The sequence below is a fragment of the Colobus angolensis genome, unplaced genomic scaffold, assembly GCF_000951035.1.
Source record: "Colobus angolensis palliatus isolate OR3802 unplaced genomic scaffold, Cang.pa_1.0 Scaffold15, whole genome shotgun sequence".
NCBI lineage: Eukaryota > Metazoa > Chordata > Mammalia > Primates > Cercopithecidae > Colobus > Colobus angolensis.
This window is the reverse complement of record NW_012114599.1, coordinates 10169651-10189143: the sequence shown is the minus strand read 5'-3', so window position 1 is coordinate 10189143 and position 19493 is coordinate 10169651. Positions and strand designations below refer to the sequence as shown.

The following is a 19493-nucleotide window of genomic DNA, read 5'->3' as shown; positions in this document are numbered from 1 at the left end:
CAGCAACAGTGAAAATCAAAATCTGAAATCCAACACCTGGAGAAAAAATATCTAATTTTAGAAGAGAGTCTGTTTTAGCGGGTAGAGGATACACTGCATGTATTTTATGTAACAGTCTTGCACAGTGGTTAAGAGAATACACTTTGAATCAAGTGCCTAGGTTCAAATTTTAGCTCTGTTATTTACCAACTATAGTCCTGGGCAAAGCTACTAAAACTTTCTGTGCCTGTTTCTTCATCTGTAAAACAGAGTTAATAATACCGCATATGGGTGTTCTGGGGCTTAAGTGCCACTATATAAAGCATGTAGATGAGTACCTCGCACACATATACATGGACTGGCAATTTATTATATGCCCTCTTAGTGTTTACCCATTATTTTGTATAGCACATACTTTCACCTCTCCACCAGTAATGCTGAAAACTGATAGAATCTGTCCTGTTTCCTGGTCTCGGCTGTAATCAGTCACATGTGCAAGCTGAATGACGCCATTAGGCCTATAACCAGTTGGATCTCATTCGTCTCAAAACCAGTATCTATGCAATTAGCTAGTAAGAAGATTGCTTGAACTTCAATAAAGATGAAATAGATTGTTTCCAACATTTAAGTGAGTGGCTGTCTTCCTTTTGTGTACATAAAGATTCATAATCAAAAATTCCTGGAGTCTAGAAATTTGCACTTTTAACTATTACCAAAGATGAGTCTGAGGCAGTGATTTAAATTTAGTGCCCATCAGTGGTTTTCATGCTGGGACGCACATCAGAATAATTTGTACAACTTCATAAAAATATAGGTTACTGAGCCTCAGCCCTCAAGATTATGACTCCAGATGTATCTTTAGAAAGTTTCTGGGCAATACACAACCAGTTGTATATTTTATTTTTTGAAAATATTTCTAAGTGTTTAACAGTTAAATGTGATGACTAACATTTTTTGAGATATGACCCTTTATATAACTTGTAAGAATTAAAAACTGAAAAAAACGTGGTTCAGAAAAAGGGTAAACAACCTTGTCAATAAGAGCCAAGAACAGAATCTTGATCACTTAAAAATCTTTTCCAGCAGTCTTTTTCAGCAAATTGATAATGTTATACTGACAAAGATGTGTCCTAAAACACAGCCATTAGTCATTAATGATAGGATTATTCACAATGTGTTTGAGAAAAGTGATAAATGAACACAGCTGTTATGGTTATTAGCATCTGTACGATTTCAGACGTGGAAACTGTTGAATTATTCAAGGTCATTGTGACAGGTAGTGGCATAAGTAATAGTGGAAATGGTGCCTCTTGATCCCCAATCCAGTTCTTCCCTCTTAATCTTCCCCTTCCTTACCTCTAGAACTGCATTTCCCAATGCTCCCTTACTTTCTCTAACCCAGGTACTAGCAAATTTTTTAAAGAATTCTTTAGTCAGTAAAGTAAGAATTTTAGGCTTTTCAGACCATATAGTGTTTCAGAAGCCACTCAACTCTAACACTGTAGCACAAAAGCAGCATAGACAACATGTAAGTGAATACGTGGTGTTGTGCTCCATTAAAACTTCATTTACAAAAACAGGCAGTAGGCTGGATTGGTCTGAGGACTGTAGTTTGTGGACCCCTGCCTCTAACCAGAAAACTATGAATGTTTGACTTTTTTTTTATCAGGAAGTCAAAGATTCTGCAAAAGATGCCCTTTTCTCCTATGTGGAAATATTAAAGCTTCATGAAACTGAAATCACATATCAAATAAAAATCATGATTTCAGGGAGCAAAACTGAGTACTTAAGAATTTAATTACAAAACAAATAAAGCTTTCCCCCTTAATATGTTTTAGTGTTATTATATATAGATTAAACCAGATGACAAGCTACTATACAACAGCATGTTAAAAAACATGTTTATTTTACAATATGTACAATCAGGAACATATTTTAAAACCATTATCAATTAAAATAAATGAAGACCATAAATCACAATTTAGTTTGTTCTTAGTGTATATACTCACATTAAAATATAAAGAACATATACCAAAAAGAGTCAAAAGTGTGCATTTTGCTAAAACCTGGTATATACATATTCCATTGGAAAAAAGCAATCAAAAATGACTTAAACCAAAACTAAGTTCCTGTGATGTGTAGTAACCATTATATTGTTTGTATGAGGTAGTAACTAAATGATTTTGGCCATGTACTAATACCCTAAGTCAAAAGAAATATGAAAAGGATCATAAAATAAGGCCAACAAAAGAAAAATTCCAAGAGAAATTTGAACCACTTCACTCTGTGGAATGTTACAGTTCTTCAGTGTGATTATATGAAATGTTTAGTGAGGACTCTTTAATAATGCTAATTAATTCTTTGTGCATACTGTAATTCAGACCACAATTGCAGTATTTTATCATGGTACCGCTCGCTATTCTGTGATTCAAAAATGTTCAAAGGTATTATTTTTAAGCAAAGACAAGCAATCTTACAGGATTCTGCTTAAATATAAAAAGACCAGTTACTACAACAGGTGGTTAACTGTAATTGGTTTGCTTCACATAGAAAACAATCCAAATACATTTGTGGAGCCAAATGCTTATAGACAATGTCACAGCTTACTTTTGTGACTTAATACATCACATATCAATACTTTGTGCAAATATAAACACCAGTGTACTTGCATTAAAATTAAAAACAAGATTATAAAATGATTACAGCCTCCATTACAATTTTAAAAGTTACAAGATTTATATTCATATTACTAAATTACATATAATAAAAATACAAGTGTTAAATGTATTGTTTCATTGCCAGCATCCCATTTTGTAATATAGCCACACCCAAGAATATACTAAAGAATTCTTAAAATATTAACCCAATAGCATTTTCATCAACATTTACAGCTGTACAGATAAGACACTTACTTGTACATCTCATAAAAGTACATTATCTACATAAATTCTTAGTGTATGTCTTCAGCAATATGAAGTTTCACAGAAAAAATACTGTCTATATGTACAAAGATTACATAACAATGAATTAAGCACTTGTGTGGTTCAATATGCTAAATATATCCATACCACTTAAAACAAAATTTTTCCCATCTTGTCTCATGCCACAATAAATTACAAAAGTAACTGAAGACAGGTTACTGCAGCTTTTGTACAGCTTCAAGCATCCATTAATGTTGCAGTGGTAGTGTTCTTTCTAGAGTTAACTGTCAAAGCACAACAATTTTCAGTAACTGTTTTCATGACCCGCCAGGATGTACAAATTGCTATTTGCTGTGGGGTTATCAGTTGGCCTACTTTCCAAAACCACGACCCTAAAAGTAATAAACAAAAAACATATAACAAAACAAAGTTATTCTTGAAAACTAATGTTAGCCCCCAAACTTTCCATTGCTTCTCCAATATGTGTCTCTATAAATGCTGCTCATTAGATTGTGGGTAGAAATCAATTGCTATCACTATGATTACAGGGTCAGTTCTAGCTCTGGGAAGTAATTTTGCTGTCCATTACCACCCATCTCTAGGCCAGTGTTCTTCTAAGAGTCAGAACTGGGGAGAAACCTACATTAGAAATCATTTGGGGGAACTTAATTCCTGTTCCAAGTTCTAAAAATGATTTGCAGTTTAAGAATCAGAAGCTAAACTGCCAGGGTCTGACCCAGAGACCCAGGGTGCATGACGGATGAATAACATACTCAGACACCAGTATTCAGTGAAAGAGCAGCTAGGGGGCCAGGGCACTCACAGAAAGAGTTGTAGCAGCCATGTGCCCTGACCAGCTGGCCCTGTGGGCATTTATTCAGCACAGATTTAATGACAAAGGCTTTGAGTCAACACACCTGTGGGTAATTAATCTGGTTGCCCTCAACTGGAAAAAGCAGTCCTGCCCCGGAATGATCAAAGATAGGTTTTAGGACAACATGAGTAAACAAGCTATTTAGATAAACTCCTCTACAGTCCTATGTATTTACGCCCTAAGCTTTGGAGAGAATTCAGCTGCCTTCAGCCAAATCTTTTACTGAAGCTATGCAAACCTTCTGGCCTTCCAAGAAGGTTTGTGTCTATTTCCTATAACTTTATAACTTCTCCCACCACCCTGACAGATCCCCTACAGTCAATCAGAACAGGTCTCCAAAATCCTATCTGGCATTAACAACAAAAAGTTCTGTTCATTAACATATGGTATTTCCTCTTTCTTCTGTTACAAATCAGACGTCAGTATGTTTAATGCAAACTAGTACTGACAGATCCATACATTCCTGTTACTTGGAAGATCAGGTACATTTTCAAAGGCTTTCTACCTTTCTGACTTGTGAATTCTTGAACATATTGCAGACATTTCAATTCTCTTGAAAAAGAAATCCTTTTCATGCTGGATCTACAAAACATATTTAATACTCTGTATTTAATAATACAGCCCATTTTCATACCTGTCAGATCCAAGCAGCCTGAAAATTCTTGTGCTATCTGAAATTTCTTGTGTTACCTGTTCAATTAAAACATAAATTTAATTTTTGAAATTAAAGCCACAAAATTTTCAATGGGCACTTCATTATAATTCAACAGAAAAGAAACATAATCCCTAAAATGAAAATATATTCCTGCATGACTATTTATTCAAGTCAGCATGTAGGTACATCAATTCGTTAGTCTAGGGGAAATGTGGTTAATTTTGAGTTAATCATAAAATACAGGCAAAGGAAAATGATTTCCTTGTTAAATCATAAGACTTCAAGGGAAAAATTTGAAAGCAAAGCACTAAATCCATTTTATTTATTAGAAACTTTCATCATTTATGTTAATGCTAATGGTAAGGTTACTGGCAGCAGTAAGCTACTTAGATCTGGTTCTTTTACTTAAAAGGCTGCCATGTAGTTTAACAGGAAATATTTAAAAGCCAGACATGCCTTGAGTTTGAATCTCAGTTCTCCCACTTAGTGGGCAACGTATGTATTCTGCTAGAAATGGCTTTTAGCCTTATGCAAGACGAGATTGAAAAGCTCTACCACGCAGTAGTGCCCTGCAGTGTTCTTGTAAGGATTAGTGGGTATAATGCCTCGCTAAGGAAGTGCTCAATACATAATAATTATCTTTCCCACTTCTTCCCCATTCTCTTGAAATGATATTTTCTAATGACCATATATCCTTCAAGAAGTCCTCAGTGTGACCAATTACCAGTTGAGGAGTTAAGAATAAATATAGAGCAGTAGCATCTCCCCAAAATTTGATAGGCTGAAGAAAAAATGGATTTGAAATTAAATTTATTCCATCAATACCCCTACAATTAGATTTTCTGAACACCAATGACTCTTAGCTTCTGTTGTAACCCAGCACACCTGCAGGAAACAACACGCTCAGCACACTCCAACGCCTGTGGCTCATCATGACTGTGATTACCAACATATTTTGGGGTTTGCCAACTAGAAGAATCTAACATTTTTGGAGTGTGTATTGATGGGCTGCCTGTGTAGTTCTAAGGTGACTTTTTGGGTGAACTTTTTCCTTTCAGTTTTTAAACCACTCTCTATTTGTCTGTAATGCTTTTCATTCTCTGACTAGTGTTTATTAGCTGTTGACTGTTCCTATCTCCCTGCTCAGTTCCTCAGGTGATTTTAGAAAGTGTGAGCCCACTCGTGGGGATTACTTTTAGAAACGTAGTAGCAGCCACCTTTTTTTTTTTTTGGGAGGGGGGATGGAGTCTCATTCTGTTGCCAGGCTGGAGTGCAGTGATGCGATGTTGGCTCACTGCAACCTCCGCCTCCTGGGTTCAAGTGATTCTCCTGTCTCAGCCTCCCGAGTAGCTGGGACTACAGGCACGCGCCACCACACCCAGCTAATTTTTGTATTTTTAGTAGAGATGAGGTTTCACCATGTTGGCCAGGATGGTCTTGATCTCTTGACCTCGTGATCCGCCCGCCTCGGCCTCCCAAAGTGCTGGGTTTACAGGCGTGAGCCACCATGCCTGGCCAGCAGCTACCTTTTAAACACTTACTATAGGTCAGGAACCAGGCCAAGCACATTACATGCTTTGTTTCATTTAATCATAACAACTCAATTCACAGATGAAAAAATATACGTAGAAAGAAGTTAGGTGACATGCCAAGGTCACCCAGCTATTAACTAGCTAAACTTGAGACTTGAAGTCTAGTGTCTCAACTCTGGAACCCAGGCTCATGAACACTGTGGTATATTGCTTACTTTGTTAGAAATAAATGCTCTGAGCTTAATGAATGACAGTTTAAGGAACAAATAAGCTTCCTTCCAAGTGACATGACTGAGATTGGCTTGGGGGTACTGGAAGAATTTCTGACAATTTTATGTGCTTATAACATTCTGGGGGCAAGTGCCACATCTTGCTCATGTTTATAACCTCAGAACTTTCCGGCATAAATGTTGAACTGACTTGAATATGTCACACGGCTTAGAGTTAAATTATTTCTGTGAGGTAGGAAGGACTCATGAGATGCATAGCTAAAGGTTAGTAAAAAGGAAAGGTAAAAGGGGCAAATGAATTCATGTCAAATGAATAAGGATGTTGAAAATAAGAGGCAAGTGGGCTTCCAGAGAAATATAGTTCTTTACTTATAGTCTGCACTGGTCATTATTTCTGAAGTACCAGGTAGAAAAGGTGCTTAAGGCCAGAGAGAGCCACCACTAGCACTCTTGCTCCTGGTGTTCCTCTGGGAAAGTTGAAAGAAAATCATAGTTGGCTCACTTTTAGCAGATTAGCAAGTTCTTGTTCTAAATTTTAGAGTGATTATTTGGAAGCACATTAAATATGCAATAAGTTGTTTGAGTAGTGGAGAGAGAGAGGTGGCCGTAGAGTACGGGCTACTGACTTTATCAACAGACTAAATACATAAGTATTAATAAAGTTAGCCAATCAAGCATTACTTGTATCATTTAGGAATCAAACTGTTTGAAGTGGAATTTGATAATGTTTGGTGACTACTTAATGGACATAATTTACTTACCTCATTAGATCTAAAACTTCTACCTTGCATTCCATGTTTCCAGAAAGCTAGCACACTGTCTTGTAGGCACACTAGCAGGCAAGAACAGCTCAATTACTGTTAATAGTACAAAAGTTCAACTGATAAGCATCATTCCATCCCTCTATCTCATGTAGCAATACTGAAATTCACAACTAATGTCAGCTATTCCATATTTATATGGCATGTTTACATTTGAAAAGTTTAAAAATACACTATACAGAGCTTATGCATCTTTTTGGTAGGAAAAAATTTGCTGAAAATATTTTTGTTTGAGATTTTTTTTTGTATTTTTAGTAGAAATGGGGTTTCACTATGTTGGCCAGGCTAGTCTCAAACTCCTGGCCTCAAATGATCTGCCTGCCTCGTCCTCCCAAAGTGCCAGGGTTAAAGCCATGAGCCACTGCATGAGGCCTGTTTTGATAATTTTCAAAAATAAAATACTGCAAACATACAGAAAAATACAGAAAACAGCATAGAAATACATGTGTATCCACCACCCAACAATCAAATCCTAACATTTTGCCATATTTGCTTTAAATAAAAATAAATACAGCTGGCATCCCCTATGTACCCTGCCCTATTCCCAATTTTGGCCTTTCCTTCCTCCCTGAGATAACCACTATTATAAATTTGGTATTTATCATCCTCATGCATGTTTTTACTATTACTATAAGCTTATACTACCAACATAAATTTTATATTGAATGTTTCCAACCCTCATACATTTGGTATGATGAACATTTAGGTTACTCCTAGTTTTTCATTATTACAAACAATTTTGCAATAAACATTTTTGTAAATCTTGAATACATGTGCAAATCTTTCTTGATGGTAGACACCCATAAATAGAATTACTGAAGCACAGGGCGTGTAGAACAAGATTTAGTTTTGCCTTTTATATATACATTTTTAATACACATTTTTGCATGTATTCAGGGAGGAAGAAATCTTACTTTGTTTTCTGCAGGTAGCCAATTGTACCAGCATCATTTGTTGAATGGCCCATTTCTTCCCCACTAATACATAATGCCATGAATTTCCATTTACACGTGGGTCTATTTCTGGGCCCCTTCTTCCGTCTCACTCTTCTACCTATTTATCCCTGTGTTGCTACCACACTATCACTATGGCTTTATAGTAAGTTTCAATATTGGGTAGAAAAGGATTTGTCAACATTTATTTTATTATTCTTGGTCTTTGGCTCTTCCACATACATTTATTTTTTATTTTTAAAAATTATTGTAGAGATGGGGTCTCCCTAAATTGTCCAGGCTGGTCTCGAAACCCTGGGCTCAAGCAATTCTCCTGCCTCAGCCTCCTACAGTGTTGGGATTACAGGCGTGAGCCGCTGTGCCTGGACATTCCATATGAATTTTAAGAGGAGCTTATCAAGTGGCACAAAACATCATGTTGGGATTCTTACTGCAGATCCACTGAACCTGTGGATTAACTGAAGAACTGCCATCTTTCTCACTTAAGTCTTTCTACCCATGGACATGATGTAGTTCTTCACTTGCTGACTCTTTAATGTCTTTAAAAAAATAATTTGGAGTTTCCTAGATAATGATCTTAAAAATGTTTGGATTTCATTTATTCTTATATATGTTACTTTATTGCCATTGTGAAAGGGATCTTTCTTCCAATTAAGTTTTTCACTGATTATTTAGGAAAGCTATTCTTTGGTGTTACTACTCATATCCAGCAACTCTGAATTCTCTTATTAGCGCTCGTAATTTATTATAGGATTTAATGTTCTATGTACATAATCATACCATCAGCAAAAAATGATCTTTTCATCTTTTTCTTTCTAATCCTCATACTTTCCCTTTCTCGTCTAATACACAATATTGAAATGTAATAATAGCAAACATCCTTATTTAGTTCTCCACTTTAATGGGAATTAATTTGATCATTAAACATATTTTTAACAGGCTTTGCTAGGTGAAGGACATTCTTTTCTATTCCCAATTTGCTAAGAAGTATTATTTAAAAAAATCATTAATGGCAGATTTTACTGAATGCTTTTTGGCCATCTACATGATTTTCTCTTAAAACTTGGTGTCATGTATTACATAAATACATTTTCTGATGCTGAACTATCCTTGCTTTCCTGGGATAGTCTACTATTTGATAATGTGTAATTCTATTTGCTAATATTTTATTTACACTTAAAAAAATCGATTTTCATAAGATTATAATTTTGTTTTCTGTACTAATCTTGCTTGATTTTAGCATCAGTATTAAACATTGATTTATTCAGAATTCCTTGTCTGCAATCTGAAACAATTTGCACAGGATAGGCACTTATCTCTTCCTTTAATGGGGGAGGCAGATAAAAAACCATCATGCCTGATTACCAGGCAATACAAAGCAATGAACTTGGCTGTGGTTCTCCATTTCCTGTGAGATACTTCTATAACTGGAGCCTAGTGGGTCTGTTAGCTTCAGACCTGTATACTGCTTTGAGATTCTGTTGTTGATCTTGCTTTTTGACCCTGGCTATGTCGTCTTTGAAAGCACAGATTCCATTTTAACACCTTGATCAGATATCCCTCGAAACTGACTTATTATAATCATTTGTTTATTGGATGAATGACATTCTAGTTGGAAGAATGCAGAAAACAGGACCTGGAATAAGACAATGAACTAACTGACTTTAGCCTTACCCTCTGCTAATATACATACATGCAAATATCTTTATTTTACTGCTAAAGAACACCAGAAAAAGTGTGCCTAGTTAAATATTAATCACCATTCATTTTCCCAGCACTATCCTATATAAGATAATTTTCACCTTATTTTTCTTGAATGTAGTCATTTAAAAATATTGATTCTGTCAGAAATCCTTTTCCAGAAAAAAACTCCTATTAAGCAAAATGTGAGAATGACAAGAAGAAATTTCCATATACTTAAAATTCTCTGATCAGCAGGTACAACAGCCAAAACATAATCTGGTATACTAAGTACTGAATTTTAAAATACTTACAGAAAAACCCTATAGGAGTCTGGAGGAAATGGGAATTCAAAACTATGTTATGAGAAATGACATTATTTCTTACAAGGAAGATAACATTATCTACACTACAGTTATTAAACTATTTTAGAGAATGTGTAAGAATGAAGGCTGATAGTGACCTCATATTTATTATATCCTCTATTTTTATTTTACTTTTTGAGACAAGAGTCTTACTCTGTCTGTCACCCAGGCTGGAGTGCAATGGCACGATCTCAACTCATTGCAACCTCCCCTTCGCAGGTTTCAAGTGATTCTCATGCCTCAGCTTCCCGAGTAGCTTGGACTACAGGCGCGTGCCAGCAGACCGGGCTAATTTTTGTATTTTTAGTAGACACGGGGTTTCACCATGTGGGCCAGGCTGGTCTTGAACTCCTGGCCTCAAGTGATCCACCCACCTTGGCCTCCCAAAGTGCTGGGATTACAGGCATGAGCCACCATGCCCAGCCATATCCTCTATTTTAAAAAAAGAGTCCTTAATAGTATCAATCTTTAATTTTGGATAATTAGCAGATAAATTATCTTAAGGAGTTCATAATGCAAAGAATTATAAAACTTTGACTTACCTATTGATTCAATCTGGAAATCAAAGGTGAGTTCTGATGATAATTTCCTGCTAGATTTTAACCTTCCTTGGAGATTTACTATTTTTATACAACCTAGAGGAAAAAAAAGTCACTCAGAAACTAAGATAAAAGAAGTCTTGTTAAAGTAAGACACTCATAAATAAAAACTTACAGTCCAAGCATACAAGGATGGTATCTCTCTCCAGTTGGGTTACATGAGTAACATTTGTCTGTGGGGTATCTACAACACAAACAAATTCTGGTAAACCTAGAGAAACTGTGATACTTAAAGCATGGAAACATTTAAGAAAAAGAATTCTGAGGATAACAGTACTTGAAATGGATATCTCTTGTAATACACACGTAGTGACTGAGCCAGGCTATGTGGGTTTAAATGCTGATGCAAGTGCTAAACAATGTTAAGTGCTCAACAGAGCATATGTTGGCTGTTGTCAACACTACTGGTGATGTGGAACACATGGATACAGAATGCCGACTGCACTAGAAAACAAACTATACTTAAAATACCCTATAATGCAACTTTTCCTCTTTTAAAAACCAAATTTTCTACTAGTAGGAGATTTGTAAATACATGTAGTTCTCAAACTATGGTTCCTGTATCAACACCGTCAGTATCACCTGGGAATTGACAGAAATGAAAATTCTTTTTTTTTTTGAGCCCGCTGCTCAGGCTGAAATGCTGTGGTGCAATCATGGCTCCCTGCAGCCTTGAACTCCTGGCCTCAAGTGACCCTCCGACTTAGCCTTCTGAGTAGCTGAGACCACAGGTGCAGGCCACCATGACTAGCTAATTTAAAAAAAAATTTTAGAGATGGGGTCTTGCTGTATTACCCAGCCTGAGGTTTGTCTATATATGCCTTAAACTATGGTCTCTGTGTCAACCTCATTAGCATCACTTGGGAATTCACAGAAACGAAAATTCTCAGGTCCTATCTAGACTATAAATGAACAGCTCTGGGGGTGGCGCCCAACAATGTCACAAGTCTCCCAGTGACTCTGATGGATGCTCAAGTCTGGTAATTGCTGCTATGTACTACATACTCAATGATTACTCTTACCAACACTCCTAGTAAAGTGATGCTGTATGATTAAAAAGGTAACAATCACCTCAGGGAGGCAGGGCAACTGGAGTTACGTACAATACAAATTTTCAGGTATACACCATTTAAAAGTACATAAAATACTTAAAAATTCTGAGAGTTATGAAAACGTTAAGTACCCAAGTTTTGTTTTAAATGTTTCCTATGTTAATATGCATTTCGTATTCATTTTCATATTAATGAACATAATCAAAACAATTTGATGCATGTAAAATTCTCTAAAAAGGAAATGTGAAACATATAAAATGAAAAGTATTATCAAAATACTAAAAATATTTGAGTCTATATAAATTGTTATTTCCCTTTTATTTGTTTGGAAAAAAAGTGCTTTAATTGGTATTCAATTTGTAATATTAATTTAATTATTTCCAAGAAAGATTAATTCAAGTATGACTTTATGGGTTACCTATACATGGGGTCCTTCAAGAGACATTGTTATTTAAAATACATGTCACCAAAATCAAATAACAACTCAGGTGTATACCTCATTTTATAGTAAGAGGTGTGTTCATGCACAATTGTTTATTAATATATACCATAATATATACAGGACTTTGAGGATCAGATCCTTCATGTTCATTTCTAAATAAAAAAACTGGTGTATGTGCTCCCAGTCTCATGTTTCGGCAATGTTTGCTTGATTTATTTGGTTGGTTAGAGACAGGATCTCATTCTGTCACCCAGGGTAGAATACAGAGGCATAAACATCGCTCACTGCACCCTCGACTTCCTGGGCTCAAGTGATCCTCCCATCTTGGCCTCCCTGGTAGGTGGGACTACAGGCATCCACCACCATGCCCAGCTAACTTAAATACAAGTTTTATAGAGACAGGGTCTTGCTACATTGCCCAGGTTGTTCTTGAACTCCTGGACTCAAGCGATCCTCTCACCTCAGCCTCCCAAAGTACTGGGATTACCGGCATGACCCACCATGCCCTGCCTGCCAATGTTTTAAATTTGTCATATGAATTAGTTATTTTAAAGAGAGAAATCTTCCCTTCTTCCAGTTTAGTAATAGTTATTGAAGACTGGCAGTGTATGCAGTTTTTGCTTAATAAGAGAGTAAACTTACTACTTATAAAACCAGTATATGTATTACCCTTAATAATTTCATAAAAATTACAAACCTGATTCTGTAAACCATGAAGAGGTAGAATTTGGATTGACCGTCTCAAATCGAACCACTTGGTTGAAGTCTCTACCTCTACTGACACCAACACAAACTAAAGGGTACTCCTGTTCAGGAACTACCAGCATTTCAAACATTCTAAGTGGACATGGTATAGGAAAATCTATGTGCTAGAGAAAGAAACAAAAATACATTAAACAAAGGAAAATAAAAACCAAATAATTCTATAAGAATACTATAAAACAGCTTTCTACAATAAAGACTGCATCTTGTCACAGAAATTCAGGTAATGCATAAAAATCTAAATTGTGGAGTATCTTTATAAAGATTTTAGGTTTACCACCACAAAATATTTTAAAGTTATAATTACATGATTTTAGAACATTAAGGCTGAATGGGAATTTCTAAGTCACATGTCCAACTCTCTCTTTTCAAAGTTGGAAACGGGGGCCCAGGAACTGGGTGACTAGCCCATGTCCCCCGGCCTTTGTGGCAGAGTCTCCTGTCTCCCAATTTGATGCTTCTTCAGTTATACTCCTCTGCCTTCTTAATCAACTGAGCAAACATGGATGAGAGAAGTGAAATGCTAATTAGCAAGAGACACTCCTCTTGTAAGATATGAACAGAAAAAGTCATAAATTAAAAAAAGTTAGCTTCATATCTCAAGTGATTTTATCTAATAAACTCACAGTTACAATACAACCCATCTTAATTTTTTGTAAGTTTAAAATTTCTTTTATATTGCTACAAAGAATAAATTCACATTTTGAAGGACTAAAAAAAAATAGATGGAAAACACTGACTTCATTAGTAATCAAGAAATAAAACCACAATAAGTAGATACTATACATACCCACCAGAATGGCTAAAATTAAAAGAATGAATTAATAAGCATCCGAGAGGAGTAAGCAAACTCTCACACAACACTGGTGGTGGGAGATAGAGTGGCATAGCCACACTGGTTAACTGCATTATTTATTAGTGCTGGATATAGGCATTCCTTAGGACCTTGCAATAATACTCCTAGGTATACATTCTAAAGAACATGAGTACATACATACAACAGACAAATGCAAAACAGATAAAATTATGGTATATTCACAAAATAATTATATATAGAGAACTGAAAAATGAATCAACTATAGCTATGTCCAGCAACTATACAAATATAATGTTGCACAAAAGAAGCCAGACACAAATGAACATATACTTTATAATTCCACTTAAATACTGTTGAAAAATTAAATAAAATTAGTTCTAATGTTTAGGGACATGTGCTTAGATAGCAAAAAGAGAAAAAAAGTAAGAACTTTCTAGGTTCCTTTGTAAAAAAGAGGCAGGGAGCTGACTAAAAGGGAGGATGACAAGGGGAATTCTAAAATTTTTCTTCACAAAAAATTAAAAAAAAAATACCACTCTCACGCATATTTTATTTAGTTCATTCTTATATATTTTATATTTTTGTTGCTTTTATAAACTGGCTGTATTTTCACTATATTTTCCAAATGGTTATTGCTGGCATTTAACGAAGCTACTGGATTTGATTTGTTTTCTTTTTTAATCTGGCAACTCATAAATTCTAAAGAAAAGAAAAAGGTGCAACGGGGGATATCGTAACAGGTAGTTTTAAAGTGCTGGAAGATACAAAATGGTACTTGTGGCTGGAACGTGAAGCTCTGTGTTCACCTGCTGTTCCCACATTCCTTCCTTCCCTATGGCTGCTAAAGTCTCTCCATTCCACAGGCACAGACACTTCATCAATATTCTCCAAATCTCTTCTCTAAGAGCTTTCCCATTGCCTTGGGGCACATGCTTTTGATAAAATCTGTCATTTTTAATAAGGTACAGCAACTTAAATAATTCTCCTTGAAATAAAGAGCAACGAAGCAGAAAAAAAACCAATGCTTCTGATTAAAGATGCATTTTTAAACTTTTACAGTTTAAACACAGAAACAATGCTTTTAAAAAAAAAAACGACAGATTTTGACTACTTCTACGTTGCTTCGAATAATAACTAAGCAATTTGTCTAAGTCATTAACAGAAGGCATGTCTAATAGTTTTAAATCCAGTTGCTATTGTCCTTGAGGGCAGCAACTGTATCTTGTATATTTTTGTCTCTCTAGTAAGTAACACGGTGCCTCGCCTGCCATAGGTACATTATGTTTGCTGGGGAGATCTTTATTTTTAACTTTTATTTACGATGAAAATGCAGTCTAGGCCGGGCACGGTGGCTCACACCTGTAATCCCAGCACTTTGGGAGGATGAGGCGGGTGGATCACCTGAGGTCAGGAGTTCGAGACCAGCCTGGCCAAGACAGTGAAACCCCGTCTCTACTAAAAATACAAAAATTAGCTGGGCGCCTGTAGTCCCAGCTACTCGGGAGGCTGAGGCAGAGAATTGCTTGATCCTGGGAGATGGAGGTTGCAGTGAGCTGAGTTCACGCCACTGCACTCCAGCCTGGGCAACAGAGCCAGACTCCATCTCAAAAAGAAAAAAAAAAGCAGTCTCATGATGCAAAAACTGTCAGAAATGTCATTAGGAGGAAACAAGAATATAGAAAGCATTAACAATGTTTTTGAATACATCTGATGAAGGGTTACAGTACAGAAACACCATAAATACTGATTAAAATAATGTTAAGTATGGAGAGAAATATATACATATACAAGTCTTGACGCAGAGAGACACAGAAAAAAGAAAGAAAGAAAGAAAGAAAGGAAAGAAAGAAAGAAAGAAAGCAATCAAGCAAGCAAGCAAGCTAGCTAGGTTAAGGTTAAGGAAAGTAGGCAAACATTATAGCTCAGAGAGTTTAAGGAAAGGGAGAAGAGTGATTAAAATCTTGACGGAGACCTGCAAGTAGAATTGTACTACAGGTTCACTATCTCAGAATGCTGGTAACAGGCCTCATTAGAGCCATGCCAGGCACCCTGGTGCCATCTACCAGGAAAAGAGAAGCCATGGATGGGTAATTTTTAAGCTTCCTATGTCTTCAAAGTATATATTCCCTCTTGCATGCTCTTGACACAGATAATTCCTCTAACAGAGAAAAGTATCTTTCATTATACATTAGGATAAATAGTTTAACATATTAGATAACATATAAAATTCATTCATATCAGGTTAATCAGTCTATCAGTATACAAGAATAACTGATATGATGAAACATTTCATTTTGATAGAGTTAAGGAATGAAAATAATAGGAAGGACATATTTCAAATAGACTAAAGAAAGAAAGGAAAAAGGAAAGGAAGGGGTTGCCGAAAAATCAAACTGTGTAAACTTTACCATTCCATCTTGGATAAAGCATTCTTTTGTCAAATAAACAAGAACAAAGAGGAGCTGAGAACAAAACAATTTTTGCCATAAATGGGCTGTATTCAGTAGTAGTTCTGCTTTAGACAACTTATAAGGCTATTTTCCCCTGAGGTTTCAATTTAAATAATTTTTGTTTCAGTGTATTTACCTGTGAAATTAATACTTCAATAGGTTTCAAATTCTTGAAACTATATTTTCATCTGTTTAGCCCTAGTTAATTTTGAGGTTAAAACTGATATGAAAACGAAAACTAGACTTTTTAGTCACTTACAGGATTTTAAACAACAGGAAGTCAATACTTTAAAATCTTAATACTATAAAATTTAGGAAGAACCCCACTCCAGCTATATTTCGACTCTAAATTTCTACTGAGATCAAATGCACATGAAAAAAGACCACTTAGTCCATATATAATAGCACGGAAAACAACATTAAAAATTCATTTGGTATTTCCTTGATGTAACTAACTGAGCCCTGTACTTCACATATTTTAAAGGTTTTTTCCTTAAATGTAAGTTATAGATGAGTAATAGTAAATATTTTTAAAATTATTCATTCATTAAATGATTTTAGAAAAACTTAAGCGCAAAAAAAAAAAAAATCTGTGGAAAGGCCTGGGCAAATTAATGGGTTTGTATATAACTAGAAACAACTTGTTTCCCTGTCATTATGGTTATCCCTAGTTCTCCTAGGCCAAACTGCAACCCGTATGTTGTGTTCAGCTGTGATGGAGGTCAACCAGAGAGTATATTCAAAACATTTCACTGATTTTTGGTACTTCCTGTTTCTGCCATCAGGCTCTGCAAGTGAGACACTATTTCCAGCTCCCCACCGCCATACCCTTGAACTATTTCTCAACTATTTCTCTCGTCTCTTATGAAACTTTTACTAGGCCAATTAAGTTCCTTACAATTAGGCAGATCTTCACAACCCTGCCACATTATCTAAAATCATTAAATTAACTTCAAAATTAACTGAAAAAATGTTTCTTTAAAGAACAGTAAGGTTGACAAGCTTTTATACTAAGAACAAGATAGTGTGACTTTTATGCTTACCTTAATTAACATAAATTTCTGCATTGGTTCAACCCATTCTAAAAGAACAATGCTAGTCTGAAGTGCTCCACATAGGTATTTATGGCCAGTATAAGGATTTCTTACTGTCAAAGCAAAAATATAAATGAGTCCTCTTATAATACAAAGTCCTTATGACAATAATTGCATGCTCAAAAAAACAAAAAACAAAACTAAACATAAAATCAAAAGCTGGCTGCCAGTTCAATTTCTTAATTAGAGGGCTGGGTGAAAAAAATACTGTTTCAGGTAACAGCAGCAAATGCCCTCTTAACTTGCAGGATTTTTATATGTATGCAGAAATGAAACCGCTAGTTATAATGAGGCTGTGGGGTAGGAGGAAGGACTTTTGGTCTTATGATGGCAGGAAAATTACCTGAGGTGGCAACACTCTGATAAAAGGGTCAAGGTAAATTTGGGAAGAAGTTGTCAAACTCATAAGATACAATACATTCAGGTGATTCACAAGGTGCTTTTGCTGGTAATGTTCAGAAGCAATAATGTTTTGTTTCTGAAAATAAAACACTTGTCCATCTTCCCCCTTTTGATTAAATTCTTATGGTCACTAGAAAACATCACAGATATTAACCAAACCTTAAAATACTGATTAACAAATAATAAAATTGAATTACCTCAGATTTTGAAATATTTTTCTGGTTATAAACCAGAAGAAGTAAAGTAAATATATGTGAAGTAAATATATTTGGAATAAAGATAAAAAAATTGAACTGTGAAAAGGGGAACAGCAGTAGAATTCACAAACTTCACATAGATTTGAAATATTTAAATGGCAGAAGAGGTGAACAGCAAAAGTGTCCCGCCAAAGAAAACAGAAGAGTCTATATAGGAAATTATTTCCTATAATTAACTTTTCCTAAAAACCTGCCCTTTTGTGCCCAGGCAAAGTCAGTTTGCTGGAAGTTCTAACAGAGACTCAACCATCATTTCTAAACCCAACCCTGTCATCCTCTTTCGCTCGCAACCAGCTGTTCTTGCTTCCTGTTAACAACACTTTGCCGTTCTGCCAGTCTTTTGGGTTTGAGGCCTCAGTCATCTCTGACATCTTTTCCCTTCACACCCAGACACTCCTTCCTTACTATTTGCACTGCTACTGCTCTAGCACAAGACCTCCTTCCTTACTTACTGCATAGTAATAAGTACATGTTCACACAAGACCAATGGCTCACACTCATCTGCCATTCTCCTTTCTATAATCTGTATTCAGCTAAGCTGAACAGTCAGCATTTATTATGTAAGCTTTATGATTTTTTTTTGCCTCCACATGTTATGTCATCTCTTCTGTTTGAAACGGCCTCTCCATCTATTCAGTTCAAATCTGAATCTGCCTTATTTTGAGGCCTAGCCCAAACGCCACCTTCTTCAGTGAGCCTATGTTTAGGGTCCCTTCCACACTATACTTTGTGGCATAATGACTCATGTGTTTATCGTCCCTTTAATAATAATAGTAACTTAAGGGAAAGAAATAATTTTTTGCTCTGGCTATATGCAAATAGAACAACTGTTATGGGGGGAATTTAGGTGAGGGGAAGGTGAACATAAAAACACATGCTGAAGGAATAAATGCCATCTCACAAGCCATTGCTAAGCAGAATGGTGAATGGTATGTAACAGGACCCTTGGAAAACAGGGTGTGATAAAATGTGGTAAAAAAAAAAAAAGTCATACTACTTTCTCCATTTACCTAGGCAATAAATTATTTGCTAAACAAATAACTTATTGGCAAAAAAATTATTTGCAAGGTACTATATATTTGGCTTAGTCTACACAGAGATGAAATGGCCAAGAAATTTGTTCTACTTAAGGGAGAAAAATAAAGTATTACTGGCAGAATGCCCTAGGGTAGTACTGTTTTATGCCAGATTTTACAATGAGTCTCATGGGGTTTTCTTAGCTGCCCTGTGAAGCAAGACAGCTATATGCTATGGGACAGTTTACTTACCAACACAACACTTCTGGCACCATTTGGTTTCAGGGATTTTTGCTGATACAGAAAATTTCCTAAATGTAAATAAAAGTGAGTATATACATGTAGGCAAACTTAGTATATGAAAAAGCTACTGTTAACAGATGAGTGGAGAAAGGATGAGTTCAAAACTGGTGCTGACATACTAGGTCATCTGTTAAAATTAGAATGAAAAGGCCCGGTGCTGTGGCACGTGCCAGTAATCCCAGCGCTTTGGGAGGCTGAGGTGGGCAGATCACGAGGTCAGGAGTTGGAGACCAGCCTGGCCAACATAATAAAACCCCGTCTCTACTAAAAATACAAAAAAATTAGCCAG

At 35.8% G+C, this 19493-nt stretch overlaps 1 protein-coding gene across 2 annotated transcripts in view; it reads right to left on the bottom strand.

The window, feature by feature from the left end:
* Nucleotides 1–1856: 1856 nt before the first annotated feature.
* Nucleotides 1857–19493, bottom strand: part of MAP4K3 (mitogen-activated protein kinase kinase kinase kinase 3) — a 185522-nt gene continuing 167885 nt past the window's right edge. For both annotated transcript variants that reach the window (XM_011935930.1, XM_011935931.1), the window contains 8 exons: nt 19154–19212; nt 17176–17279; nt 12801–12972; nt 10725–10793; nt 10553–10645; nt 6953–7023; nt 4409–4464; nt 1857–3292 (listed from right to left, as the gene is read on the bottom strand). In XM_011935930.1, the coding sequence (XP_011791320.1) occupies nt 3205–3292; nt 4409–4464; nt 6953–7023; nt 10553–10645; nt 10725–10793; nt 12801–12972; nt 17176–17279; nt 19154–19212 (712 nt within the window). In that variant the 3' untranslated portion in view covers nt 1857–3204. The remainder of the gene's footprint in view (nt 3293–4408; nt 4465–6952; nt 7024–10552; nt 10646–10724; nt 10794–12800; nt 12973–17175; nt 17280–19153; nt 19213–19493) is intronic.